This window comes from Choloepus didactylus, chromosome 2 (assembly GCF_015220235.1).
Source record: "Choloepus didactylus isolate mChoDid1 chromosome 2, mChoDid1.pri, whole genome shotgun sequence".
Classification (NCBI taxonomy): Eukaryota; Metazoa; Chordata; class Mammalia; order Pilosa; family Megalonychidae; genus Choloepus; species Choloepus didactylus.
Window position 1 is genome coordinate 79,281,370 of NC_051308.1, and position 27,955 is coordinate 79,309,324.

Below are 27,955 nucleotides of genomic sequence, written 5' to 3' on the forward strand. Positions count from 1 at the left end.
TAAAATTATCTCTATTCAAAAGCCTTCTTGACCAAAAGGGGGAAGAGAAATGAAACAAAGTTTCAGTGGCTGAGAGATTTCAAATAGAGTCCAGAGGTCATTCTGCAGGTTATTTTTGAGGATTATATATACACCCTTTTTAGTTTTTAATGTATTGAAATCGCTAGAAAGAAATACCTGAAACTGTTGAACTACAATCCAGTAGCCTTGATTCTTGGATGATTGTATAACTATATAGCTTATATGTGTGACCGTGTGATTGTGAAAACCTTGTGGCTCACACCCCCTTTATCTGGTGTATGGACAGATGAGTAGAAAAAGGGAACAAAAATTAAATGAATAATAGGATGGGTGGGGAGGATGGGGAGTTTTGGGTGTTCTTTTTTACTTTTATTTTTATTCTCATTTTTTTATTTTTTGGAGTGATGAAAATGTTCAAAAATTGATTGTGGTGAATGCACAACTATATGATAGTACTATGAACAACTGATTGTACACTTCAGATGACTGTAGTATGGTATGTGAACATAGCTCAATAAAATATTATCTCTATTCATAAATGACATGATCCTATATTTATAAAATCCCAAAGAATCCACAAGAAAGCTACTAGAGCTAATAAACAGATTCAGCCAACACAGAAAAATCAGTTGTGTTTCCATACATCAGCAATGAACAATATGAAAAGGAAATTAAGAAAACAATTCCATTTAAAATGGCATCAAAAAAAATAAATAAAGTATCTAGGAAAAAATTTAACCAAGAATGTTAAAGACTTGTACACTGAAAACTACAAAACATTGCTGAAAGAAATTTAAGACTACTTAAATAAATGGAAAAACATTCCCTGTCCATGGATTGGAAGACTAAATATTGTTAAGATGTCAACACTATCCAAAGTAATTTACAGATTCAACACAATCTTGATCAAAATTCTAGCAGCCTTTTTTGCAGAAATAGAAAAGCCAAGAAACAAATTCATATGGAATGGCAAAGGGCCCTGGATAGCAAAAACCATAGTGAAAAAAAAAAAATTGCAGGACTCACACTTTCCAATTTCAATACTTACTACAAGGCTACAGTAATTAAAGTGGCCCAGGACTAGAAACATACTTGTAGGCAAATTCTCCCTTAAGCAGTCCTTCTTAGCCTTGACTTGGGGGGCTTTAAGAAACACTGGTGCCTTGTTACACCCAGAGTATCTGAGTTCATTGGTCTGGGGTTCAACCTGCCATCCTCACTTTTAAAGGAACACTAGATGATTCTAATGCACAAGAAACCACTGCCCTGGTGAAATAAGCCTTCAGTGCAAGACACACAGGATCTCTACCAAGTGTCAGTTAAAAGCAAAATTTAACAACACCCAAACGAACAATCCAATTAGGTAAGAGTAGGCAGAAATAACAAAACACAGGGTTAGATCCCCAAGAAGTTTGGATAATAGAATTATGTTACAGATTGTTTTAGTTTGCTAATGCTACCGGAATGCAAAATACCAGAGATGGACTGGCTTTTATAAAAGTGGGGTTATTTGGTTACACAGTTAAAGTCTTAAGGCCATAAAGTGTCCAAGGTAACATCAACAATCAGGTACCTTTAATGGAGGATGGCCAATGGTGTCCAGAAAACCTCTGTTAGCTGGAAAGGCACATGGCTAGCATCTGTTTCAAGTTCTGGTTTCAAAATGGCATTCTCCCAGGATGTTCCTCTCTAGGCTGCAGTTCCTCAAAAATGTCAGTCTTAGATGCTTTTGGGGTGTTTGCTTCTCTTAGCTTCTCTAGAGCAAGAGTCTGCTTTCAACGGCCATCTTCAAACTGTCTCTCATCTGCAGCTACTCTCTCAGCTTCTGTGCATTCTTCAAAGTGTCCCTCTTGGCTGTAGCAAGCTTGTTCCTTCTGTCTGAGCTTATATAGTGCCCCAGTAATTTAATTCAGACCCACCCTGAATGGGTGGGGCAAAACCTCCATGGAAATTATCCATCCAAAGGTCTTGTCCACTGCTGACTGAATCACATCTCTATGGAAACACCCAAAGGATTCCAAAATTTAATCAATACTAATATGTCTGCCCACACAAGATTGCATCAAAGATAATGGCATTCTGGGGGACATAATACATTGAACTGGCTCACAGATTATATAATAAGAACACTTAAAAATAAAGATAAACAGAGAGCCCAAAACAGGAAAATATAGGCAATTACAGGCATAAAATAAAACTTCTAGAAATGATAAATGTAATCATTGAAATTCAAAACTCAATAAGTGGATTAAATAGCAGACTAACAGACCTGTAGAAAGAAGTGGAAAACTAGATGATAGATCTGGAGGAATTACCCAGAGTTTAGCACTGAGAGATGAATGACGGGCATTACAACAGAGAAATTAAGAGCAATATAGGATAAACAAGAAGGTTCAACATATACCTAATAGATGTTCCAAAAGAAGTACAAAGAGAATATTGAGGAGAGGAAGATTTCAAGTGATAATGGCTAAATATTTTGCAGAATTAATGAAAGACAAGAATCACCAGATTCAGGTTTCAAGTAGGATAAATAAAACTGAATCTTTGGCTAAACAAATCATAGTAAAACTATAAAATACCAAAGGCAAAAAGAGTTTCTTAGAAGTCATCAGAGAGAAAAGATAAATTATCTATTAAGGGACAACAATTAGAAGAGACTTCTATTAGCAACCACTCAGAGGATTTTCAAAGCTCACCATAACCCCACTGAGTCTATGGCCATGATACTTTCAGCTCCCATATATTCTGCCCTACATGGAGGAACAGGTTGAACTGAGCCTACAATAACTCTATTTGTAAGAGGCTGGAACAACAGGGACTGAAAGCAGTGATGAGCTAAATATCAAATTTCTTGATAAGTATGGTGTCCTTAGAGATTGACTGGTCATTAGCTATACAATTGAAAAAAACAGAGTACTACAGAATTCCATCCACTGTCATTCCCTTCCCATCAAATGGCAAACTTAAAAGAACCTACTCTTTCCAAATTGATATGCTAAAATACTTCCATTCACTTACAAATACCAAGTTTTGGCAAGAATATGGAGCAACTGGAATGCTCCAATTTCCAATTGTTTGGAAAACAGTTTGGCAGTTCTTAGAAAGCTGAATATGCATTTACCATACAACACAGCAATTCCACTTATATGTATTTCTCCAAGAGAAATGAAAACATATGTCAACACAAAGATTTATTCAGAGCAACTCTTTTCATAACAGCCCTGTCTTAGTTTCCCAGGCTGCTATGACAAATACCACACAATGGGTTGGCTTAAACAATAGTAATTTATTGGCTTAAGGTTTCAAAGGCCAGAAGGCTTATGGTTTCATCCCAGAGTCAGCAGCATTCTGGCTGGCCAGCAAGCCTTGGGTTCCTTGGCTTTTCCATCACATGGCAATGTCCTCGCTTCTCTCTTCCATGTGCCATTGACTCCTGGCTTCTGATTACTCCCTATGGCATTCTCTCCTACTATGTCTGAATTTCTTCTTCTCATAAAGGACTCCAGAAATCCAGATTAAGGCCTACTCTCATTCCGCTGAGCCACACCTTAACTAAAATAACATACCATCTTCAAGACATCATGTTTACAATGGGTTCACACCCACAGGAATGCAGATCAAGACCAAGAATGTCTAATTGATGTCTCATGACTAAATTGAGGTAAATAATTCAATCCACCACAAGCTCAAAACTAGAAACAATCTAAATGTCCATCAACAAATGAATAAACAAATTATAATATATCCATACAATGGACTATTACTCAGCATTACATAGGAACAAACTACTGACAGACACCATCACATGAATGAATCTCAAAAACATTATACTGAGTGATGAACAAAAGAAGTCAGAGTCCATAGTTTATGATTCCATATATATAAAATTATGGAAAAAATAATCTAATATATAATGACAGCGAACACACAGTGCTTTCATGAAGACATGGGAGAGGATAATTGATGGGAAAGGGGAATGGAGGATCTCTTTGGATTGATGGAAATATTCTATATTTTTATTGTAGAGTGGTAACATTAATGTATATATTTGTCAAAACTCATCAAACTGTACATTAAAATGGGTTCACTTTAGTGTAAATAACTTATACCTATACCTCAATAAAGTTGATTTTTAAAAATCCTCTTTGCCAGAAACATCAGCTGTATTCCTATACATACATGAAGGAGAGCACTTATACAGGTCAATCTGCAAAGACTGGGAAAGGTCTTCTTCTTCTTCCTCCTCCTCCTCCTCCTTCTCTTCTTCTTCTCCTCCTTCTTCTTCTCCTTCCTCCCTCCTCCTCCTCTCCCTCCCCCACCCTCTCCCACTCCTCTCCCCTCTTCCTCCTTTTTTTCTTCTTCTTTTGTTAGCCTCTGACATTCAGGGAAAGCCCTGTCATAGCATTCACTGGATATAAGCTTAAGAAACAGATGCCTCAGAATCTAAATCCCAGTGATAACACATTAAAATATCAAAATGTGTAAGTTTCAGCAAAAACTTACAAAACATACAAAGAAACAGGAAGTGACAGCCCTGGTAAAGAAGAAGATTAAAGCATTAGAAACTATCAAAGAACAATTGCCAAAAGATAGAAGCAACCCAAATGTCCATCAACTGATGAATGGATAAACAAAATGGATAAACAAAATATACAATGGAATAGTATTGAGATATAAAAAGGATTGAAGTTCTGATACATGCAACAACAAGATGAACCTTGAAGACATCATGTTGAGTGAAATAAGCCAGACACAAAAGGACAAATATTGCATGATCTCCTGTTATTAAACAATTACAATAAATAAATTCATAAAGTCAGAAACTAGAATATAGCTCATCAGGGGCTAGGGTGGGGGTAGGAAATGGGGAGTTAATGCTTAAATTATATCGAGTCTATTGGGGATAATGGAAAAGTTTTGGTAATGGATGATGGTGATGGAAACAAAACACTGTGAACATATTAACAGCACTAAATTATATATTTAAATGTGGTTAAAAGGGAGAATTGTAGGGTATATATATGCTATTAGAATTAAAGTTAAAAACAAAAGCACAGGACTATACAACACAAACAGGGAACCCTAAAGTAAACCATAATTATACTAGTTAATAGTATAATTATAATAATATTTTTTCATTAATTGTAACAAATGTGCCATAATAATGCAAGGTGTTAACAATAGGGGGATATATGGGAACTCTGTATTTTCTGCATGATTTTTCTGTAAACCTACTACTTTTCAATTAAAAAAAGAAAAAGAAAGAAACCATCAATGAGGAGGACAAGACCTGGGGCATACAAAAAAAAGACCTTAAAAAATGGACCTAAGGAGGCTGAAAGAGTTAAAAGAAAACATGGACAAAGAGCTAAAGGAAATCAGGGAAATGATACATGAAGGGAAAAAATACATGAAAAGAACATCAATATAGAGATGAAAACATGAAAAGGAAACAAACAACTGAAAACCACAGTAACAGAAATTAAAAATTCCCTGGAGGGATTCAATAGTAGATTGAAGCTGGCAAAGAAAAGAACAGTGAACTTGAAGATAAGAGAGTTGAAATCATTCCATCTGAGGAGCAGAGGAAAGAATAAAGACAAGTCAATAGAGCTAAGAATCCTGTGGGATACTGCAAAGCATACCAATATATGTATTGTAGGAGTCCCAGAAGGGAAAAAAAAGAGAGAGAGAGAGAGAGAGAGAGAGAGAGAAAGAGGCAGGGAGAATATTCAAAGAAATAATGGTTGAAAACTTCCCAAGTTTAATGAAAAACATTAATATACCCACTCAAGATGCTCCATGAACTCCAAAAAGGATAAACCAAAATAGAACTACACTGCAGCATATTATAATTAAACTGTTGAATGCTGTTTTGGTTTGCTAAAGCTGATGAAATGCAATAAATCAGAAATGGGTTGGCTTTTACAACAGGAATTTATTAACTTACAAGCGTACAGTTCTTAGGTATGAAAAATGTCTACATTAAAGCAGCAATGGGACAATACCTTCTCTGAAGACCAGCTACTGGTGAGCTTGGGCTCCTCTGTCAGATAACAAGGCACATGGTGGTATCTGCTGTTCCTTTTCTCCTGGGTTTCATTGCTTCCAGCTTCTGGCTTCCTCTCTCAGCTTCTGTGGGTGTGTCCTTGTCTGTCAGCTTCTCTGTTGCTTTTTCTGTGTGCTTCTCTGGGTTTTCTGTGTGTCCTTTATCCTCTTAAAAAGGACTCCAGTAAGAGGATTAAGATCCACTTTGAATAACACGGGTCAAATCTCAACTGAAATAACCTAATCAAAAGGTCCCACCTACAACAGGTCTATACCCGCAGGAATGGATTAAAAGAACATGATCCTTTCTGGGATAAATAGAGCCTTAAAATACACAAATGCCAAAGAAAAAGAGAAAATTCTGAAAGCTGCAAGAGAGAAGCAATGTATTACATACAAGGGAGCCTTAATAAGATTAAACGTTGATTTCTCATCAGAAATTATGGAGGCAAGAAGGCAGTGGGATGCCATATTTAAACTGCTGTAAACCAAAACTATCTTTCAGAAATGAGAGAGAGATTAAGACATTCCCAGATAGCCAAAATCTGAGAGAACTCATCACCATTAGACTCTCCCTCCAAGAAATACGAACGTGGGTTCTGCAGGTTGAAACAAAAGGCAATAGATCAAAGCCACATGAAGAAATAAGGCTCTCCAGTGAGAGTAACAACATGGGTAGATATAAATGCCAGTATTATTGCATTTTTGGTTTGAAACTCTACTTTTTTACATCCTTCAGGATCTAAAAGGCAAATGTATAAAATATAATGATAAATTAGTGGTTTGGGACTCATAATGTATAAACACATGAATCTACATAGAGATGGGGGGAGGGGTTCAGTAACATAGTTTGTGTATCCTTACTGAAGTTAAGTTGGTATCAAAGTAAATGATACCAACAGGGTTTGTTTGGGGAAAAGGGAAAGTTTTGGTAATGGAAGGTGGTAATGGTACTGAAACATTGTGAATGTGATTAATCCCACTGAATGTTACTGAGATGGGAACATTTATATGGTATACATATTACCACAATTTTAAAAAAAGGGCAACTAAAGAGACAATGACAATTTAATGTAGTATATGATCCAGAATGGGATCTGGAAAGGGTGGAGAAAAGGCTCAAAGGGACATTATTGGAACATATGAAAAATTGGAATATAGACTATAAGCTTTATATCAATGTTAAATTTTTTATACTTGTTAGCTACAATTAAGGTAGTTACATAAGTGAATATCTTTGTACTTAGGAAATGTACACGACAGTATTAAGTGTTCAAGGAACACGATGCATACAACCTATACTCAAGTGTTCAGAAATGGATTGATACACAGACAGACAGATAGATGAATAGACAGATTGACAGAATTATACAGCAAATATAGCAAAATGTCAAAACTGGTGGAACTGGATATCTTGGAGAGTAGGGGTATGCTAGCATGCTGTGTATGCAATTTGTATTATTTTTGTAACTGTCCTGTAAGTTTGAAAGTATTTCAAAATAAAAGTTTTAAAAATGAAAACAAAACAAAACAAAACAAAGCACTGATGTGACAGAGGGATAATGGTATAAAGGAAAGACTATGCCATCTGGAGTTATACTGCCATGGGTTTAAACATCAACTCTGCCAAGTACTAGCTGCGTGACCTTGAGCATTAAACATTCTGAGCCTCAGTTTCCTTATCTGTAAAATGGAAACTATAATAATACCCACCTCTTAGGTATGTAAGGTATATAAAATTTTGAGTACAGAGCAGTCACTCAGCAAACACTAGTTTCTGTTCAACAAATGATATTTTCATTTAAATTCTTCATCATGTGTATTATAAGCCAGCCAGAGGAATAAAGCTAAATAAAATTTAGTGAACTTAGCTAAGAGTCTGCTTAGTAAAAAGTTACTTATTAGAATAACTGCCTCACAGCAACTTTAGTAGGCTGGAAAAAGGACTTTAAAGCACTGTCACTAAAAGTGTAGTCTGTAAACTGCTATCCACTTGCAAGTCAAGTACAGAAATTTAGAGTAAGTGTTAAGAAACCTTTACAGAAGTTTAGTATTGCCCTGACATTGAAGAGTGTGATTAATATCAAAAAACATGGTTTAGATTTTAAATTCTGTATAGGAGAAGATTCTGATGGCACTTCAGCAATGACAGAAAAACATTCTGAAGTAATTGTTCAGATTGAAGAATTTGAGCCAGATGTGAAGCATAGTTAGACAGTCTTACTATGAAAAGTCAGCTGAATTAAACCATGTGCTTAGTGACACATAAAAATTATGAATTACATAAAGGCTAATGCATTACATTTCTAATTTTTTCTTCATTATGTGACAATATGGAAGCAGACTGTAAACAATTGTTATTGTATGCTGAGATACAAAGGTTATTTAAGGAAAAGTTTTGTAGCGAATGTTCAAACTATACTGATTCAATTCTCAGAGTTTCTGCTACATAGGAAACCAGTTTGGGCCCAACTTTGTAAAGATGTGTATTGGATAGCCAGACTTCCCTATCTCACTGAAATCTTTGGTATTTTTAATCTTATTATTTTCAAGCAAAGATAGAAGTGCAACATGTTTGTCAACAGCAGATAACTGAAAGACTAAACCAAAAATTAGAAGTTTGAAAGAACAGAGTTTCTACAAATTCTTATGTCTTATGTCATTTCATAATTTAATAACTATTATATATAAAACAGGTAATGAGATCTTAATACAGTACATCTGCAAAAAGTAATTACCACACTGAGGACTGACACCTTGGTATGCCGAGCCCTCTATCTTTGGGTCTGCCCTTACGGGCTCGTTACTGCAAAGGAGAGGCTAAACCTGCTAATAATTGTGCCTAAGAGTCTCCCCCTGAGTGCCTGTGTGTTGCTCAGATGTGGCCCTCTCTCTCTAGCTAAGCCACCTTGGCAGGTGAACCTACAGCCCTCCCCCCTACGTTGGACCTGACTTCCAGGGGTGGAAATCTCCCTGGCAACACAGGAAATGACTCCCAGGTATGAATCTGAACCCAGTATCATGGGATTGACAACACCCTCTTGACCAAAAGGGAGATGCGAGATGAAACGAAGTGAAGCATCGGTGGCTGAGAGATTTCAAATGGAGTTGAGAGGTCACTCGGTGGACACTCTTACACACTATATAGATAACCCTCTTTAGATTTTAATGTATTGGAATAGCTAGAAGTAAATACCCTGAAACTATCAAACTCCAACCCAGTAGTCTTGACTCTTGAAGATGCGTGTATAACAATGTAGCTTACAAGGGGTGACAGTGTGATTGTGAAAACCTTGTGGATCACGGTCCGTTTATCCAGTGTATGTATGGATGAGTAGAAAAATGGGGACAAAAATTAAATGAAAAACAGGATGGGATGGGGGGGTGATTTGGGTGTTCTTTTTTACTTTTATTTTTTATTCTTATTCTGATTCTTTCTGGTGTTAAGGAAAATGCTCAAAAATAGATTGGGGTGATGAATGCACAACTATATGATGGTACTGTGAACAGTTTACTGTACACCATGGATGACTATATGGTATGTGAATATATCTCAATACAACTGAAGTTAATTAAAAAAAAAAAGTAATTACCATGTACCTCACAAAACTGATAGGATGTTTAAAATCTGTATTCTCCATCAAAAGAAGATCCATGCATAGGAAATTCATGAAACCAGAATCCATTCCTTTCATTGAAAGTTAACCTAAATATAAAATAACCTTAAAGGATAAATTGTTAAAAGTGATGAAGCATCAACAATACATTTCAAAAATACAGGCTCACTTACTTCATTTTAAACAAGTTTTAAATGACTATCTTGAGCTTGTTGAAACTGCTTTAAAATCTCTTCTTCCACTCCCATTAACATACCTCTTTAAAATGGTTTCTCTACCATGAGTGCTATTAAAACAAAACATAGGAATGGTTTAGATATGTGTGCTGGTTTGAATGTATTATGACCCCCAAAACATCTTTGATGCAATCTTGTGTGGGGAGACATATGAATGTTGATTAGACTGTAATTCTTTGATTGTTTCCATGGAGATGTGACCCACCCAACCGCAGGTGATAACTCTGACTGGATAATTTCCATGGAGGTGTGGCTCTGCCCATTCAGCATGGGCCTTGATTAGTTTACTACAGCACTATATAAGCTCAAACAGAAGGAATGAGCTTGCTACAGCCAAGAGGGACACTTTGAAGAATGCACAGGAGCTGAGAGAGGAGCTGCAGATGAGAGACATTTTGAAGACGGCTGTTGAAAGCAGACTTTTGCTCTGGAGAAGATAAGAGAGGACAAACCCCCCAAGAGCAACATTTTGGAGAATGCCATTTTGAAATGCAACCTAGGAGCAATCAGACGCCAACCATGTGCCTTCTGAGCTAACAGAGGTTTTCTGGACACCACTGGCCATCCTGCAGTGAAGGTACCTGATTGTTAATGCATTACCTTGGACACTTTATGGCCTTAAGACTGTAACTGTGTAATCAAATAAACCCCCTTTTATAAAAGTCAATCCATTTCTGGTGTTTTGCATTCCGGCAGCATTAGCAAACCAAAACAATATGCATTGTATCCTTTATCAATTCAACCTAGATTAAATAAAGTAACAAGCAAGTTCATTTGTCACAATAAATATTTTGTAAATGGATATACAAAATGCTCATAAAATATATGTATATAGGACATTGAATATGGAGATTTGCTATTTTCTTCATGACTTTTTTGTTCAAGTACAATTGTGGAATATAATGAGAGTAATGGTGATTCGCTATATTAATCAACTACATACACACTTTCAATAAACCTGTATAATTTTTGTAACTCGTTTCTTTTTTCTATGTTATGCTTGTTCTCTTTATACTTATTGAAATATAACTTTACATTTTTATACATGTTGAATCCAATAATAAAATACTGGGCTTATGCTTTATATGTCTTTTTGTTCATTTTTCTAGAAAATCATTTTTATCCAATTTTTCAAAAGTATCAGCATATGATTGTTTGGAAACTTAAATTCATCCTTCACCACAGATAGTTTGAAGTCTTCTTTAAAGAATCCATACAGACTTTGGATGAAAAGTTGGTGCCTTCACCTCACACCTCTCCTCAGCCTGCGTTTTAGGAGTCACCTTTAAGTCTACACGTTTGCTGCTTCTTCTCTAGAATAATGGGGAAAATCAACAAAGAGCAACATAAGCAAACCTAGGGTGGTCCAATGGAAAGCTGCCCTTAAGACTGTGCTGCCACCCTATGCCCATTCAGTTCATGACCCCAGCTAGAAGAATCATCCTCTATGCTTTTTTCGGTCTCCTTTTCCTCTTCTCTACATTTTCTTATTCCATCTTCCCCACCTATTTCCTTATTGAGCTCCATGAAATCTACTGAGTCCTCCATCTGTTCTTCTTGATTTCATGTTTACTTTTTTTTTCTTCAGTTCCTTTTTTCAGTAGTTACTGCTACATAAATTTGGGTATTATTATTCAGAATATCAACCAAAACTGCTATAAAAGCAATTAATTCTACAATTAATTGGGCATAGTATGTTAAATTAAAAGTAAAAAAAAAAATAACAATAGAATATAAATTATTTTACCTCCTGCCAACCAGAGAGAAAGTTGTCTTATATGCAACAACTTTCAACATACAAGGCATCTTAGATATATTCAAAACTGGGTGCCAGAACACAGATTAGCAACAAATTTTTGGACATGTGAAACTGAGTAAAGGTCTTTTAAACATTTATATCATTGTAAGAGAGTTTTGCTTTTGCAAAACTACTTCATTATAATCACACAATACTTTACATAGATAAATATACTCTAATTCATTTGAAAGAAGATGAAATATGGCAAGTTAACAAAGGAAGACAAAAGAAAGGAATCCGATTGGGAAAATTGACATTTTTTCAAGGCTTCCTATAGGTGTCAACTTAGCAACTTAGCAATAAAAATTGTGAGCAGGAACTGTGTTCAAGGCCCTCAGTCTCCTCCCAGCTAAACTCAGTTTCAAAAGTCAATCTTTGAACCTAAATGCAGCTTTGCAAAACCGACCTTCCTTTGGAATCTTCCTACACTGATACCTACCCTTAAAAAATGGTGGCTACCTGGGACTTCTTATCCTCCAAATCACCCTAAAATGCAATTGGTAAATATACTAGGGGATAAAGGCTAGTATATTCCTGTTTAACCTTCTTGAGTGTATCAACTACTGAGTACTTAATCCACCAATGAGGGCACATAATACACATGGGATGGTGATGATGCAGAAGAGTATGGGACTATTTTCTGTCTTTTCCTCCTCTTACTGGAACCTGTCAGATAGCTATTTTCTGTCTTTTCCTCCTCTTACTGGAACCTGTCAGATAGCTAATACTCTTTTATAGAATAGAGCTTCTTATAAGTAATACTTTTTAAAATAATAATTTTTAAATGGAGTATCATTTATTAGCTTATATAAAACATGAACTAAGGAGACCAACTTTTGGTTTTGTATTTACAAATTCCTTGAGTTGGGAGATGCTATGAAAATGGAGGCAAGAAGTGGGTACAGCAATAGGTAGGGAAGGAATGGGATATAATAGAGTGAGAATGCACCCGAGAAAGAATGAAGGAAAATATGACTGAAAAAAACAACTGGCTGAGGAGTTTATGCATACACCTAGAAGGCACAGAGATCAACATAAGGTATTAATCCAGAAGGAGCCCTCAGAGGAGAAAGGACCGTTACTGTGGCGAAGACTAAAAGTTTGACTATGAGAAACAAGCTGAGTGTGATGCCACAAGAAGACAAAAGGTGCCTTCTGGAGTTACTTCCATTATCCCTTATGATTTAACATTAGAGTATTATATATGCTTAAAAACTTCTGGTGGCAACTAACGGAAATACACAGTAATGATCACAAACATGTAACTACTGATGACCCCTGGTTTGTGTTTGTATTCAATCAGAATTGTATAATGATTAAGCTGGTGTCTTTTTTTTAATAGACTTTATTTTTTAGAGCAGTTTTAAGTTTGCAGAAAAATGGTACATAAAGTACAGAGTTCCCATATACCCCTGTCTAGACCCCCTCACAGTTTCTCCTGTTATCAACATCCTGCATTAATAAGGTAGATTTGTTACAATTGATGAGCCAATATTACTACATTATTATGAAAGTTCATAGTTTACATTAGGGTTCATTCTTTGTGTTGTATAGTTCTATGGGTTTTGACAATTTGCATAATGTCATGTATCCACGGTTACAGTATCACATACAGATTAGTTTCACTGCCCTAAAAATGCCCTATATTCTACCTATTCATCCCTCCCTACCCTCTCCCTGAATCTCTGGCAAGCAGTGATCTTATTACTGTCTCTATAGTTTTGCCTTTTCTGGAATGTCATGTAGTTGGAATCATACAGTACAAAGCCTTTGCATACTGGCCTCTTTCATTTAGAAATATGCATTTCAGGCTCCTCCATGACTTTTTGAAGCTTGAGACTCCTTTCTTGTAATCCATTGTATGGATGTACTACCATTTGTTTATTCATTCATTCACCTATTGAAGGACATCTTGGTTGCTTCCAGTTTGGGGGCAAGTATGAATACAGCTGCTATAAACATTCATGTACAAGTTTTTGTGTGGACATCAATTGCTGCATTGTATGGCAAACCTGTATTTAGCTTTGAAAGAAACTACCAGTTTTCCAAAATGTCTATCCTATTTTACATTTCTTACCAAAAATGAATGAGCATTCCTGTTCTTTCACATACTTGCCAGCTTTTGGTGTTGTCAATATTTTGGATTTTAGCCATTCTAACAGGTATATAAAAAAAACTATAGACCATGGCTTGGTGCACACTCATTCCTTTAAGAGGCCTTAAGAAGAGGAATGAGGGAATGACCTACAGTGAGTGCAATCAATAAATCATGACTATCAACATGCTGAGTATTCTAGGAGATGGTGTGGGGGTGGAGAGGGACAGTGGGGGAGAAGAATGGAGAAGGACAAGTCGCTTTTCCACCAGCCACAGAGAAAGAGCCATGACTGATCCAGGGGCAAGCTTATCTTAGACTGGAGGAAACCACATACATACCAATAGCAAGAGGCCCCCAGGGAATTTCTAAGAGGAGGGAAATTGCTGACATATAATAACGCAGGTTTGGTCCAAATAAAGAGCTCCCCTTTCAGGGACTTCTAGGCTATTAGGAGAAAGCACCTCCCTTTGAGGAAATAAAGTTCCCACTCCCTCTCATAGATGCTTCTCTCTAAGAGCAAGGGTGATTATCCCTCAGAAGAGGGGAAGAGAGGCCCTGGTGCCTCCAGAGGCAATGGATCCAACAAATCTTGACCACATACAGAGCCTGGTCTCCATTCTGGACCAGGACAAAAGTGCTGAAGAGCACCACGCAGGACCTCAGAACCTCCTTCTCACAGTCAGAGAGAGAAAACTCCAACACTTCACATAAACTATCAGATATTATGCCTTTTATCCAGATTGGAAGAAGCATTCATGTATATTTTCATCTTTGGAACAGGTGGTTTGAAATGCAAATAAAGTACTAAGTGTCAGAGCCGTATCCTAGCAGTAGCTAATTTGCAAACGTTACCATGGCACCAATTCAACAGTGTTCTTAAGAAGCGGCCACACCTCAGCAAGGTCTTTCTAACTTGGGAAAGCAAAGTTCGAAGGAACTAACAGACACAAACAGCAGAAGAGTCCAGAACTGATAAAGGAGGTCAATTTTTTACAGTACAGTTGCGCTCTGAAGCTACTTAAAAGAAACGGCATGAGAATTAAAGGGGATAAAAAGGAAATGGACCATCTCCCTACAACACCTGTAATGTAATCCAAGCCTGGAAACAAAATGATGGTAATTATAACTACTAACATTTGTTTTTAGCTACTAACAGATTGTGTGCAGATTGTGAAGGGCAAACTCCATTCTCCAATTGCTCCAGCGCAAACCATGCACTCACTAAACCCTAGTCAGGTGAAAAAAGAGCAGATTGTTCTCAGGGTCTTATTCAGTTATTTTAAACTAAGAGATTGTCCTCCCACAGATCCAGCTCAGGGGCTACTCACAACTGGATGCAAGGAGACCTCCAGGGGGCTGGGTTCCAGGTTTCTATGTTCTTATTACCAGCAGAAATTTTCTCTATAGAGGACAACATGCATTTCCCAATTACAGAAAAAGTGGAAGGAAAATGACTGGTGGTGGGGACACAGGCTGCTGGGAAAACAAATCTTAGCCAACCCCAGGTTGAGGAACCCTGGGCTAAATAGTCCTGCCAAGCTAGGGAAGAATAAAAGGGGAGATACCTAAAAGTTAATTATGCAAGACAGTCTGTGCTAAGTGTCAAATTGATGATATAAAACATGAATTCTGTAAGAGTGCAGAGGGGGAAGGAGATCTTTTCTGCTTTCCCTTCAGATGAGGGTGATCAAAGAACAATCCCAGAGAGACCCTCTAAAAGAGTGAAGACTCACCAACAGGGAACCACTGTTGGTTGACACTAAAAAGCCATCAGTGTGAATGGGACTGCCAAGCTTCCTCCATATGTATCAAGACAAAAGGGCCCCAGATATCCTTAAAGACGGCAAAACTGAACCATTCCTAGCTAAAGCAGCCACAGGAGAAGGGGTGCAAAGGAAGGAGTGTTTAGGAGAAGCAAAAGGGACTTTCCATATTACTTAATCTTAAAAGACACAGAGACTTTTGTTTCCCATGAAGTTAATTTTGGGATCATTATATATAGTTAACTAACCACTCACCTCAGTAAAAGAAGACAGAAAAAGGCCTTGCAGCACTGCATAACATTTTAGCCAAATAAATCTGTACATTTTCTGTGAGTTGAAATTGTAATTCGAGCTGTAATTTGGATGTCAGGTGCGCCACCCAGTGGAGACCACATCCAGGACACAACATTCAAAAGAAAGTGAGAATTTGTGCTTGGTTTCAGCAAGTTTTGATAGCCAAAGAGAACCTGTCTGGTGAGTAAGACTAAGAGAAGAGAAAGTCCAGGGAGAAAACAACACTCAGGATCAAGCATGAGATAGTGATGGTGTTCCAGGTGATCAGCCCATTCCCAAGAGTTATGCAGCTAGAGACACTAATTGAAAGGTCCAGCTCCCCAGAGGAAAAGTTATACAAGGACTAGTAAACTCAGGGCAGGAATTCAGTTGCATCAGAAAATTATAGAAAGAAACAGAGGCAAAAACTCAATCCTATGAACCAAACTAACACGAAACACAGATTAGGAGAAACCTGGAATTTGGTAGGTATTTGGTGCCCAGTATTACCTTAGGGACATTAGCCAACAGGCAAATGGTGACATGAGTAAACCCACACTCTATCTACAGCTGTACTGAGGCTCCTAAAATATTTTCTGCCCAGGACAGGATTAGCATAGGAACTCTGAAGTTCTCAGCCTGGAGATCGGCATGTTACCAAATACAGCAATGACTGAGCTGACCTGGGTTGAAGAAGACACAGTTGATAAAAGTGAGAGGCCATAATAAATATTTGTGAAATGATGACTTAGATTTAGAAAAGTGAAAAATATACTTAGGAGCAGTGGTCAGTTATCTCTTCTAAATTTCCTGCTTATCTGCTTTGCTATTTTCAAGACATTTTCTGTCTACTTTGCTATTTTCAAGACATTTTGCTGTTTACAAGAGAGTGATGCACCATATGCCAACAAAAATCCTAGATGGACAGAGTTAAATGTTAAAAGTGAAACCATACAAACCAGAAGAATATATGGGAATACTTAATTACACTCTTTGAGGGAAAGTGTTTCTAAATACCAGAGCAAAAAATAAACCACAAGCATAAAGATTGGACCACACCAAATATAAAATTTAGTGCAATTAAAATATCAGCATAATTAAGACACAATCTATAAACCAGGTAAAATATTTGCAACAAATATGACAGAGTTAACATTCTTCACACATAAAGAGTTCTTGCAAATCAGTAAGAAAAACTTTGAACAAAAGATCAAAGATAGTTCAAAGAAGATATTTCACTGCAGACCAATAAGAATGTGGAAAAGTGTTAAAACTTACTAGGAATAGAAAAGGTATAAATTATAACAACAAAGAGATACTCCCTTCTCAAAGTGACAAATATAGTGTAAAACAACACTGGGAAAATGATGAGACTGGTACACCTTTCTAGGAAGTAATCTGACAAAGTTTGACCTAAAATTATAACTTCCATTAATCGACACTAAAGAAAAAAATAAGAGAAATGCATGATTTATTTACAGAAATGATCAGTGTTATTTATAATAAGTGAGCCAAGAACCTCAATGTTATTACTATATTATAAAATACTAGTTGGCCATTAATATTTCGTTTTTTTTAAGAATTTTCAAAGACATGGGGAGGTGCTCATGACATAATACTAGGTGAAAAAGCAAGATATAAAACATGATTTATTTGTGTTTTGCATAACTTATATGCATAGCAAGAAGACTGGAAGGGAATATACCTGTCAACTGCTGGGATTGTAAATTGATACAATGTAGTATCGCTCTATAGCAGGGTTCAATTTTTTTTTTATTTTCTTCTTTATGCATTAGTATTCTACACGGAACATATAATACTTGTATAATGAATGAAAAGTTATTTTTAAATGCTTTAAAGCAATATGGTAATATCCTAGGTAGTTGCTTGGAAACAATGATAACCAAAGTAATAGTTTTTAAAAGAAAAGATCATTACTTAACAATCTCAACTTTGGAGGTTTAACATCCCAAAACTTTTTATTTGAAATATTCTAAAGATCTATACTTGCTTTTCAGAATAGTAAAGTTTCAGAAATGCTCTAACAAGATCTATGAACCAGAAATAAAATTCTCAAATGTCAATGAATGAGTATCCATGACCCAAAGAGTACTCAAGTGGTATGTCTACAAGAAGTCTCCACCATTAAGCATAAAAGACCCCATGACCATCTTCCCAAAATGATAACCACCTCCAAATTATTCCCACTGATTTTAAGAAATAGCTGATTTTAAATGCAAGCACATGCAAGCCCTCTGCACAATATATTAGACACTATAAGATTAAGGGAGAATATAAAGGAAAAACATTATGAACAAAATGTAAAACCCACGGTTATTTCTTTGGACTTTCATAAACAGGAATTGTCTAGGTAACCCTGGGATTTGTACTATTACTACCAATAAGAGTTAATATATATTAAGTTCTTACTATGTGTCGGGGACATATCAAAGTATTTTATATTTATTCTATCATTCAATCCTCAAGACAATCTTATGAGGTAGGTACTATTAGCATCACCATTTTACAGACAAGGAAGTTGTGGCTCCCAAATGTTAAATAATTTGTCCAAGGTCACATAGCTGATAAGGGCAGAGACCAGATTTGTTAATAAAGCAGTCTGGCTAGATCTTCCACTTTTAACCTATTTGCTCTACTGCCCCAGACCATATGAAACAGGTAAAGTTGTATTATGTTGTTTTCTTTTGATTCCTCTCTGTTCCCCAGGAGTCTTGATAAAGAAATACAAATCCTGAGTTTCTAATCTATGGATATATATCACCATCTTTTAGAATCAAAGATGCTGCTATAGTGATTGTGCTGCCTCCTTTAAAGGAAGGTAGGACTTAACAAACTAATGCACTGTCTTCAGTTTTTCCTGCACTGGTTTTATATGTAATTTCTCTTTCTTGTTTAGGGTTGCAGCTAAAAGACAATAAAACTAGAAATGGAACCCTTATATGAGGAATACCTAGCAAATCGTGGAACAATAGTAAAACCTTATTACTGGTTAAATTTCTCTCTAGATTGCTCTAATTGCCCTTACCATATTCGGACAGGTGAGGAAGCAAGAGTGCCCTACACAGAATTTTCTCAGATTTTTGGATTCCCTTATGGACCAACACATTCTCAGACAAAACACCTCATACTTTATGAACTAAAAACTTCTTCTGGAAGCCTGATACAAAAAGGCCACGCTAGCAGTTGCACTGGAAATCACGTCCATCCAGAATCAATGCTATTTGAGGTGAATGGTTATCTCAACTCAGCCATAAACAGCAACAACATCATCAGGCATATCATTCTGTATTCCAACCACTCACCTTGTAATGAAGCTAACCACTGCTGCATCAGCAAAATGTACAATTTCCTGATAATGTATCCAGATATCACGCTTAGTATTTATTTTTCTCAGCTCTATCATACTGAGACTGACTTTCCTGCCTCAGCGTGGAACCGGGAAGCTCTCCGGAGCCTGGCCAGCTTATGGCCACAGGTCACTTTGAGCCTAATAAGTGGTGGGATTTGGCATTCTCTCCTCAACAATTTTGTAAGTGGTATCGCAGGATCAACCGTGTTCCAGCCCATTTTAACCAGGAGAGCACTGGCTGACAGGCACAATGCATATGAAATAAATGCCATAACAGGAGTGAAACCTTATTTCACTGAAGTTCTTCACCAGGCAAAAGAGAATCACAATACAAAAGCTCAGTCAACTTTAGAGAGTTACCCCTTAAACAATGTCTTTGTTGGACAGTCTTCTCCAGTGACTAGTGGACAACTACAACTCAACCTGACCCCAGACTTCAGGGTTCCTGTCATGTTTGTGCTGGTGCCTTTCAGAGACATACCACCAATTCATGTGGGTCAAAACCCACATAAACCCAGGAATGTTGTAAGGCACTTAAATATGCCTCAAATGTCATTCCAGGAAACCAAGGCCCATGGAAGGCCTCCCAATGGAAGTCCAGCAGAGATAGTGGAAATCACAGAACAGTTTGCAAATAGCAAAGAGGCAAATGAAAAGAAGAAAAAGAAAGGGAGAAAATAAAAGCTTTATTTCTATAGCATGAAACCAAACAATTATCAGAGGACTTATCAGACAGTCAACAAAAATCTGGAAACTTTCTTTCTTAGATCTGATTCCCAGATGGAGATAAAAAGCAAAACCTAAATTATTTTCTATATCAACTATTACAAAGCTATACTATTTTTTAACAAATCTAAAATGTTTCCATGAGCAACTTGTTTCCTCTGCTTTATTCTGAAAGTGACTGTATCAAAATAGAGCCATTAGTACCTTGCTAATACTTTGGTGCAGAAAAGTAATGCCATTATCCTAGCCTACCCACATCATCTTTCCACTGAAAAAAGCTCATGGACTAAATAGCTTCCTAAATTAGTTTCATTATAAAACTTTACTGTAAAAATTGGAAAACAGCCTGAAGTAACTGACAGTAAGTGGTGTTTACAAGAGCAAACCAGTGATTTTCCATTAATTGTTAATCATGGACAGACGATTTCAGGCAGCCCACTTTTCCTAAAGTGATTCAAAATAGTGTTTTGGGGGGGGAGGGCAGCTTTTCTGCTAATTGATTAGATACACCTACAAAAATTGATTTTGGAAACATAGCCACCCTCTCAGTTTGATCTTTCCCAGCTCAGACCTCTCCCTACCCCCAAGCAGAGGATGGAGGCAGGATGATACACAAGAATCTCCAAGGGCAACCTCCATCACATGCCTATAAAATCTAAGTCATTCTTACTGGCTCCTCCTTTACCTTCCTGGTGTCTTGTCTCATCAGCAAGACTATTAGCTCTTACAGGGCAAACACTCTCTCCTCTTAGGTGTTCCGCTTAGGATCTAGCACAGTCTCTAAGCAAAATGTGGACGGTAAGACTGTGAATCTACATCTCAATAACTTCAAAAAATCACTACTCCCCAAAATCCCTTCTCCACTCCATTCAAGTGCCTGCTTAACTGCCTTGCAATGGACATCTTTTGCTTTTGTTAGCACCCATTACCCTTTCTATGATAGAACTCCCCAATGCATAATTTGTATGTTTTCCTTCCCTTTTTTTCTGACCCTTTTTTCATCACCAGTTCATATCTGTACCTTCTCTTAAAATCTTGTTCAAAACATATTTATTCTAGGTGCTCCCTGAGTAAACTTCTGAGCATTTACATGAATGCACTTTGCTTATGCTATATTAATTCACGTTAGCTGCCTCACTTCCTTCTTGGGAAAGGTATAGATGCATTACAACAAAAATGGACATTTATTTGTAACTTGCTATTAAAATTGCATTCTTAATAGATGTAAAACTTAGTGCTAAGCTAATAACATGGTCATTAGCAGAAACAACCTGGAAGAAAAAAAACTGAAACACATAATAACTCCATTCAATCAATCAGAAAGAAAGAGAGAAAGGAAAAAAGTAAAGAAGGAAAGAAGGAAGGAAAGAAAGAAAAGAGAAATTGAAGAGAAGGGAAGGGAAGGGGAAAATGTTTGAAGAATAGAAGTTTCTACTACATTTTAAATAAACATGAATAAAATTTTAAAAAGAAATTTCTATCATCATTCTACAACTTTTTTTAGACTTATTGGAATATAATCATATTGTGGATATATTATAATAGCTATTATTGAAAGACGTACTGTTGAAATTTATTATTAGATCATGAAATCACATGTCTACAATTTGGGATATAGAATGAAAAACAAAGAGATCCCAACATGACAACTTCAGCATCTCTGATCATTATAAAAATAAAAATGGTTAGTCACCATTAAATCTATCTCCAAAGTGCTCATAAAGACCAAAGTTCAAATAAATGATGAACTTACATCTAAAACATGAACATGATTATCAATGGTATCTGACAAGAACTAATTATAGGGGGAAAAAGTGCCTTTGGCAGTTAAATTTTTGTACAGGGTAGATAAGATTCAGGCTAGGAAGAAGGTTACAGAATGGTCACTTGAGTCCAGGCCAGTATAATCAAACCTTAAACAGGAGATGGTTAAGATAGCATAAAGATATATGGCCCTAGGCAAGTAACCTCTTTCCTCATCTGTAAAATGAGAGATAAGAGCTAGCTCTTCTTTAAGGTTCCTCTAGGCTCTACCTGCTATAAAATGGCATACAGCAGAACAACAGTTCCAAAGGGCAGCAGTCAGTTCTTTCTTCCCAGAGTGCTGTCTCCTGCTCTCTACAAAGTGGTTTCATAGTCTTGTCAAGCTGGCCCAGAGTTCAGGGAGAGGAGGAGAAGCTGGGAAGCTATAGCCTCTTCAGCAAATTGGCAATGGTTTTATTGAAGAATATCACTGCCACTACACATGTGGAAATTCCAAATAAAGATAACAGAAATCATTTCCAGCCAATGACATAAAGCAGCTGGTGGTGTGGTCATCTGAAAAAGACCAGCTGGGATATCCCAAGAGACTAAAAAAGGATATTACCTTGGTGATGCTACCATTGTCCAGGGTTTGGCTCTCAGTTTTGTAGGCTTAAATATCTACTTAGTACAGGGAGAGTGAATTTATTAATCAGGGCAGATTATATTTACAAAGCTCCCAAGATTGACACATAAAAGCAGAAAACTCATGTATGGATTTCCATGAGACTTGGAATTAGATTTATAATCAGACATAAAACTCACCTAATCAACACAGACTCTCCATGTTGATAAGCTATATGAGAAGCCAAATTATAATTAGAAGGTTGCTTTCTCAACTGAAGGAATTCATTATGTAATTCAAATACATATTATTATCAGACTCTGCTTACTACAGTGGAGCTAGACATCTGCCACTTGAATGAAGTGGTGGGATATGCACAAGGGTACTTGTCCCCTGGACAGTGTTTGGGTGGGCACAGATTATAGGAGACAATATAAGCTTCTACAACCAACTCCCATTGTACTGACACTGATTTTCTATTAATATTTCCTCAAGCTATAATCTAATCCTGCTCACCTGGAAACAATTCCTATCTCTTAATTGCCACTAAATATCTTTTCTAATTCACGGTGCATTTAACTCAAAAAGTTTAACTCTCAGAATGGGATCATAGTCATCTTATTTCTAAGGGTTTCAAGGAAAATCACATGATATCCTATACTAATATAAAATATTCGTGCCAGTTTGAATGTATTATGTCCCTCTAAATGCCATTATCTTTGATGTAATCTTGTATAGGCAGATGTATCACTGTTAATTAGATTGTAATTCTTTGAGTGTTTCCATGGAGATGTGACCCACCAAACTGTGGGTGATGACTCTAATTGGGTAATTTCCATGGAGATGTGACCCCACCCATTCAGGGTGGGTCTGAATTAGTTCACTGGAGCACTATAGGAGCTCAGACAGAAGGAGTGAGCTTGCTACAGCCAAGAGGGACACCTTGAAGAAAGCACAAGAGCTTGAGAGAGAAGCTGCTGCTTATAGAGACATTTTGGAGATGGCCTTTGAAAGCAGACTTTTGCTCTGGAGAAGCTAAGAGAGGACAAACACCCCAAGAGCAACAAAGAGTGATATTTTTGAGGAACTGCAGCCTAGAGAGGAACATCCTGGGAGAAAGCCATTTGGAAACCAGAACTACGGAGCAGACATCAGCCATGTGCCTTCCCAGCTAAACAGAGGTTTTCCGGACGCCACTGGCCATCCTCCTGTGAAGGTACCCGACTGTTGATGTGTTACCGTGGACACTTTAAGGCCTTAAAACTGTAACTGTGTAACCAAATAAACCCCCTTTATAAAAGCCGAACCATTTCTTGTGTTTTGCAATCCAGCAGCATTAGCAAACTAGAACAGGGATATTAAATCATCATTACCATAACTGAAATATACTTATTTTAAATTTATAATACACATTTGATACATTTAATTGATACGGAGCTCACTTTCATTTCAAACAATAAAAACAATAGTGCTGAGGAGGGAAAGATGGCAGCATAAGGAAGTGTGGAATTTAGTTAGGACTCTGGAACAACTAGCATATAGCCAGGAACAACTAGTAAATAGTCTGGAAACCTGTTGGGGTACATCTGCGACCAGAAACACATCGTACACCAGTCTGAAATGGGTGGAACAGCTGAGACCAAAGCATAAGAACTGCAAGTAAAGAGCCCCAAACTCGGAGCTGGCACCCCTCCCCCACTGGCACAGCAGGCTGAGCTGAAACACTTCCCTGTGAGAAAAAGAAGCAGTCTACTAGGAGGAAGAGAAGGTAGCTCAACCAAGCTCCAACTGTGGTTTTAGTTAACAAATCTGGACTACTGAATACAAGCTATGAACACAGATAAACCCAGAGGAAGCATGAAAGGAACTCAAGGTTCTCCTGGCAGAGAGTAGGCAGGGCTGGTGGGGAAAAAATAAATTAATTAATTAAAACAAAGGCTTTTTGAGTTGGCTGAGCTCAGAGTACCAAAAAAGGGCTGTGTGCCAAGAAAAGGGGCACATAGAACCAAGTACCAACTCTGCTCTTGAATGGTAACTGGGGAGCTGGACTGGTTCTGAAAAGGGGATTTCTTTCTTTTTTCATCTTTTCTCTCTCATTCTAAGTAGCTCATCAGAGAAAGCCTCAGGCATTTTCAATTGTCAGCCTTGAACCAGGCAAGGGTGGAGTTAAGATAGACAAAGGAAGAAGTCAAATGTAGGAGATAAATCCCTAAAGGGATTATCTTCCCTATGAAAAGGGGGAGGTGGGGCTGCCCTCCCTCAGAGGACTCAGACCCTAGGGCCTGAGGGGGGGAAAAAAGAGAAAACAGCTTAAGCTTGGCTTCTGACACTCTAAGCCCCTGGCAAGGACAGGGTCTACTGACCATTAAAGGCAACACACCACTTTATGCAGGTTGGAAGCTGCAGGCTGATAAGTGCTACCTGCTAGGTAGGATAGGAAAAGCACAGCACCTAGAGGCTACACAGGAAAGTCTGACAACCTTCTGGGTCACATCCTCAGGGAAACCTGATACAGATTATAACCTCCTGAGACCAAGGCCCATCTGATTTGGGAAAATCTGGTTGGGTTAATCAAGGAAACCAGATACCTAGACAATAAAAAACTATGAATCACACTAGAAAAAAATGAAGATATGGTCAAGTCAAAGGAACAAACTTACACTTCAAATGAGATACAGGAGAGGTGGGGCAAGATGGCGGACTGGTGAGCTGTATGTTTTAGTTACTCCTCCAAGAAAGTAGGTAGAAAGCCAGGAACTGCGTGGACTGGACACCACAGAGCAATCTGACTTTGGGCATACTTCATACAACACTCATGAAAACGTGGAACTGCTGAGATCAGAGAAATCTGTAAGTTTTTGTGGCCAGGGGACCCGCACCCCTCCCTGCCAGGCTCAGTCCCGTGGGAGGAGGGGCTGTCAGCTCCGGGAAGGAGAAGGGAGAACTGCAGTGGCAGCCCTTATCGGAAACTCATTCTACTGATCCAAACTCCAACCATAGATAGACTGAGACCAGACACCAGAGAATCTGAGAGCAGCCAGCCCAGCAGAGAGGAGACAGGCATAGAAAAAAACAACACGAAAAACTCCAAAATAAAAGCGGAGGATTTTTGGAGTTCTGGTGAACATAGAAAGGGGAAGGGCAGAGCTCACGCCCTGAGGCTCATATGCAAATCCCGAAGAAAAGCTGATCTCTCTGCCCTGTGGACCTTTCCTTAATGGCCCTAATTGCTTTGTCTCTTAGCATTTCAATAACCCATTAGATCTCTGAGGAGGGCCTTTTTTTTTTAATCCTTTTTTCTTTTTCTAAAACAATTACTCTAAGAAGCCCAACACAGAAAGCTTCAAAGACTTGCAATTTGGGCACGTCAAGACAAGAGCAGAACTAAGAGAGCTCTGAGACAAAAGGCAATAATCCAGTGGCTGAGAAATTTCACTGAACACCACAACTTCCCAAGAAAAGGGGGGTGTCTGCTCACAGCCATCATCCTGGTGGACAGGAAACACTCCTGCCCGTCGCCAGCCCCATAGCCCAGAGCTGCCCCAGACAACCCAGTGTGACGGAACTGCTTCAAATAACAGGCACACACCACAAAACTGGGTGTGGACATTAGCCTTCCCTGCAACCTCAGCTGATTGCCCCAGAGTTGGGAAGGTGGAGCAGTGTGAATTAACAAAGCCCCATTCAGCCATCATTTCAGCAGACTGGGAGCCTCCCTACACAGCCCAGCAGCCCAGAACTGCCCTGGGGGGACGGCACTCACCTGTGACATAGCACAGTCATCCCTCAACAGAGGACCCGGGGTGCACAGCCTGGAAGAGGGGCCCACTTGCAAGTCTCAGGAGCCATACGCCAATACCAAGGACTTGTGGGTCAGTGGCAGAGACAAACTGTGGCAGGACTGAACTGAAGGATTAGACTATTGCAGCAGCTTTAAAATTCTAGGATCACCAGGGAGATTTGATTGTTAGAGCCACCCCCCCTCCCTGACTGCCCAGAAACACGCCCCATATACAGGGCGGGCAACACCAACTACACACGCAAGCTTGGTACACCAATTGGACCCCACAAGACTCACTCCCCCACTCACCAAAAAGGCTAAGCAGGGGAGAACTGGCTTGTGGAGAACAGGTGGCACGTGGACGCCACCTGCTGGTTAGTTAGAGAAAGTGTACTCCACGAAGCTGTAGATCTGATAAATTAGAGATAAGGACTTCAATTGGTCTACACATCCTAAAAGAATCCTATCAAGTTCAGCAAATGCCAAGAGGCCAAAAACAACAGAAAATTATAAAGCATATGAAAAAACCAGATGATATGGATAACTCAAGCCCAAGCACCTAAATCAAAAGATCAGAAGAGACACAGCACCTAAAGCAGCTACTCAAAGAACTAAAGATGAACAATGAGACCATAGTACGGGATATGAAGGAAATCAAGAAGACCCTAGAAGAGCATAAAGAAGACATTGCAAGACTAAATAAAAAAATAGATGATCTTATGGAAATTAAAGAAACTGTTGACCAAATTAAAAAAATTCTGGACACTCATACTACAAGACTAGAGGAAGATGAACAACGAATCAGTGACCTGGAAGATGACAGAATGGAAAATGAAAGCATAAAAGAAAGAATGGGGAAAAAAATTGAAAAAAATCAAAACGGACCTCAGGGATATGATAGATAATATAAAACGTCCAAATATAAGACTCATTGGTGTTCCAGAAGGGGAAGAAAAGGGTAAAGGTCTAGGAAGAGTATTCAAAGAAGTTGTTGAGGAAAACTTCCCAAATCTTCTAAACAACATAATTACACAAATCATAAATGCTCAGCGAACTCCAAACAGAATAAATCCAAATAAACCCACTCCGAGACATATTCTGATCACACTGTCAAACACGGAAGAGAAGGACCAAGTTCTGAAAGCAGCAAGAGGAAAGCAATTCACCACATACAAAGGAAACAGCATAAGACTAAGTAGTGACTACTCAGCAGCCACCATGGAGGCAAGAAGGCAGTGGCACGATATATTTAAAATTCTGAGTGAGAAAAATTTCCAGCCAAGAATACTTTATCCAGCAAAGCTCTCCTTCAAATTTGAGGGAGAGCTTAAATTTTGCACAGACAAACAAATGCTGAGAATTTGCTAACAAGAGACCTGCCCTACTGGAGATACTAAAGGGAGCCCTACAGACAGAGAAACAAAGAAAGGACAGAGAGACTTGGAGAAAGGTTCAGTACTAAAGAGATTCGCTATGGGTACAATAAAGGATATTAATAGAGAGAGGGGAAAAATATGACAAACATAAACCAAAGGATAAGATGGCTGATTCAAGAAATGCCTTCACGGTTATAACGTTGAATGTAAATGGATTAAACTCCCCAATTAAAAGATATAGATTCGCAGAATGGATCAAAAAAAATGAACCATCAATATGTTGCATACAAGAGACTCATCTTAGACACAGGGACACAAAGAAACTGAAAGTGAAAGGATGGAAAAAAATATTTCATGCAAGCTACAGCCAAAAGAAAGCAGGTGTAGCAATATTAATCTCAGATAAAATAGACTTTAAATGCAGGGATGTTTTGAGAGACAAAGAAGGCCACTACATACTAATAAAAGGGGCAATTC

General features: G+C 38.0%; 2 protein-coding genes across 4 annotated transcripts in view; one reads left to right on the plus strand and one right to left on the minus strand.

The window, feature by feature from the left end:
• RGL1 (ral guanine nucleotide dissociation stimulator like 1) overlaps positions 1–27,955 on the minus strand; it is a 266,774-nt gene that overhangs the window by 228,776 nt on the left and 10,043 nt on the right. The gene's annotated exons all lie outside the window — the stretch shown is intronic.
• On the plus strand, positions 14,789–21,277 carry APOBEC4 (apolipoprotein B mRNA editing enzyme catalytic polypeptide like 4). Of its 2 annotated transcripts, none has more exons than XM_037825194.1 (2): positions 14,789–14,937; positions 18,585–21,277. In XM_037825194.1, exon 2 carries the CDS (start codon positions 18,805–18,807, stop codon positions 19,906–19,908), a length of 1,104 nt encoding a protein of 367 aa, XP_037681122.1. In that variant the 5' UTR covers positions 14,789–14,937; positions 18,585–18,804; the 3' UTR covers positions 19,909–21,277. The 2 variants fall into 2 exon arrangements, with proteins under 2 accessions (XP_037681122.1, XP_037681121.1); XM_037825193.1 differs by having other exon boundaries at positions 18,775–21,277.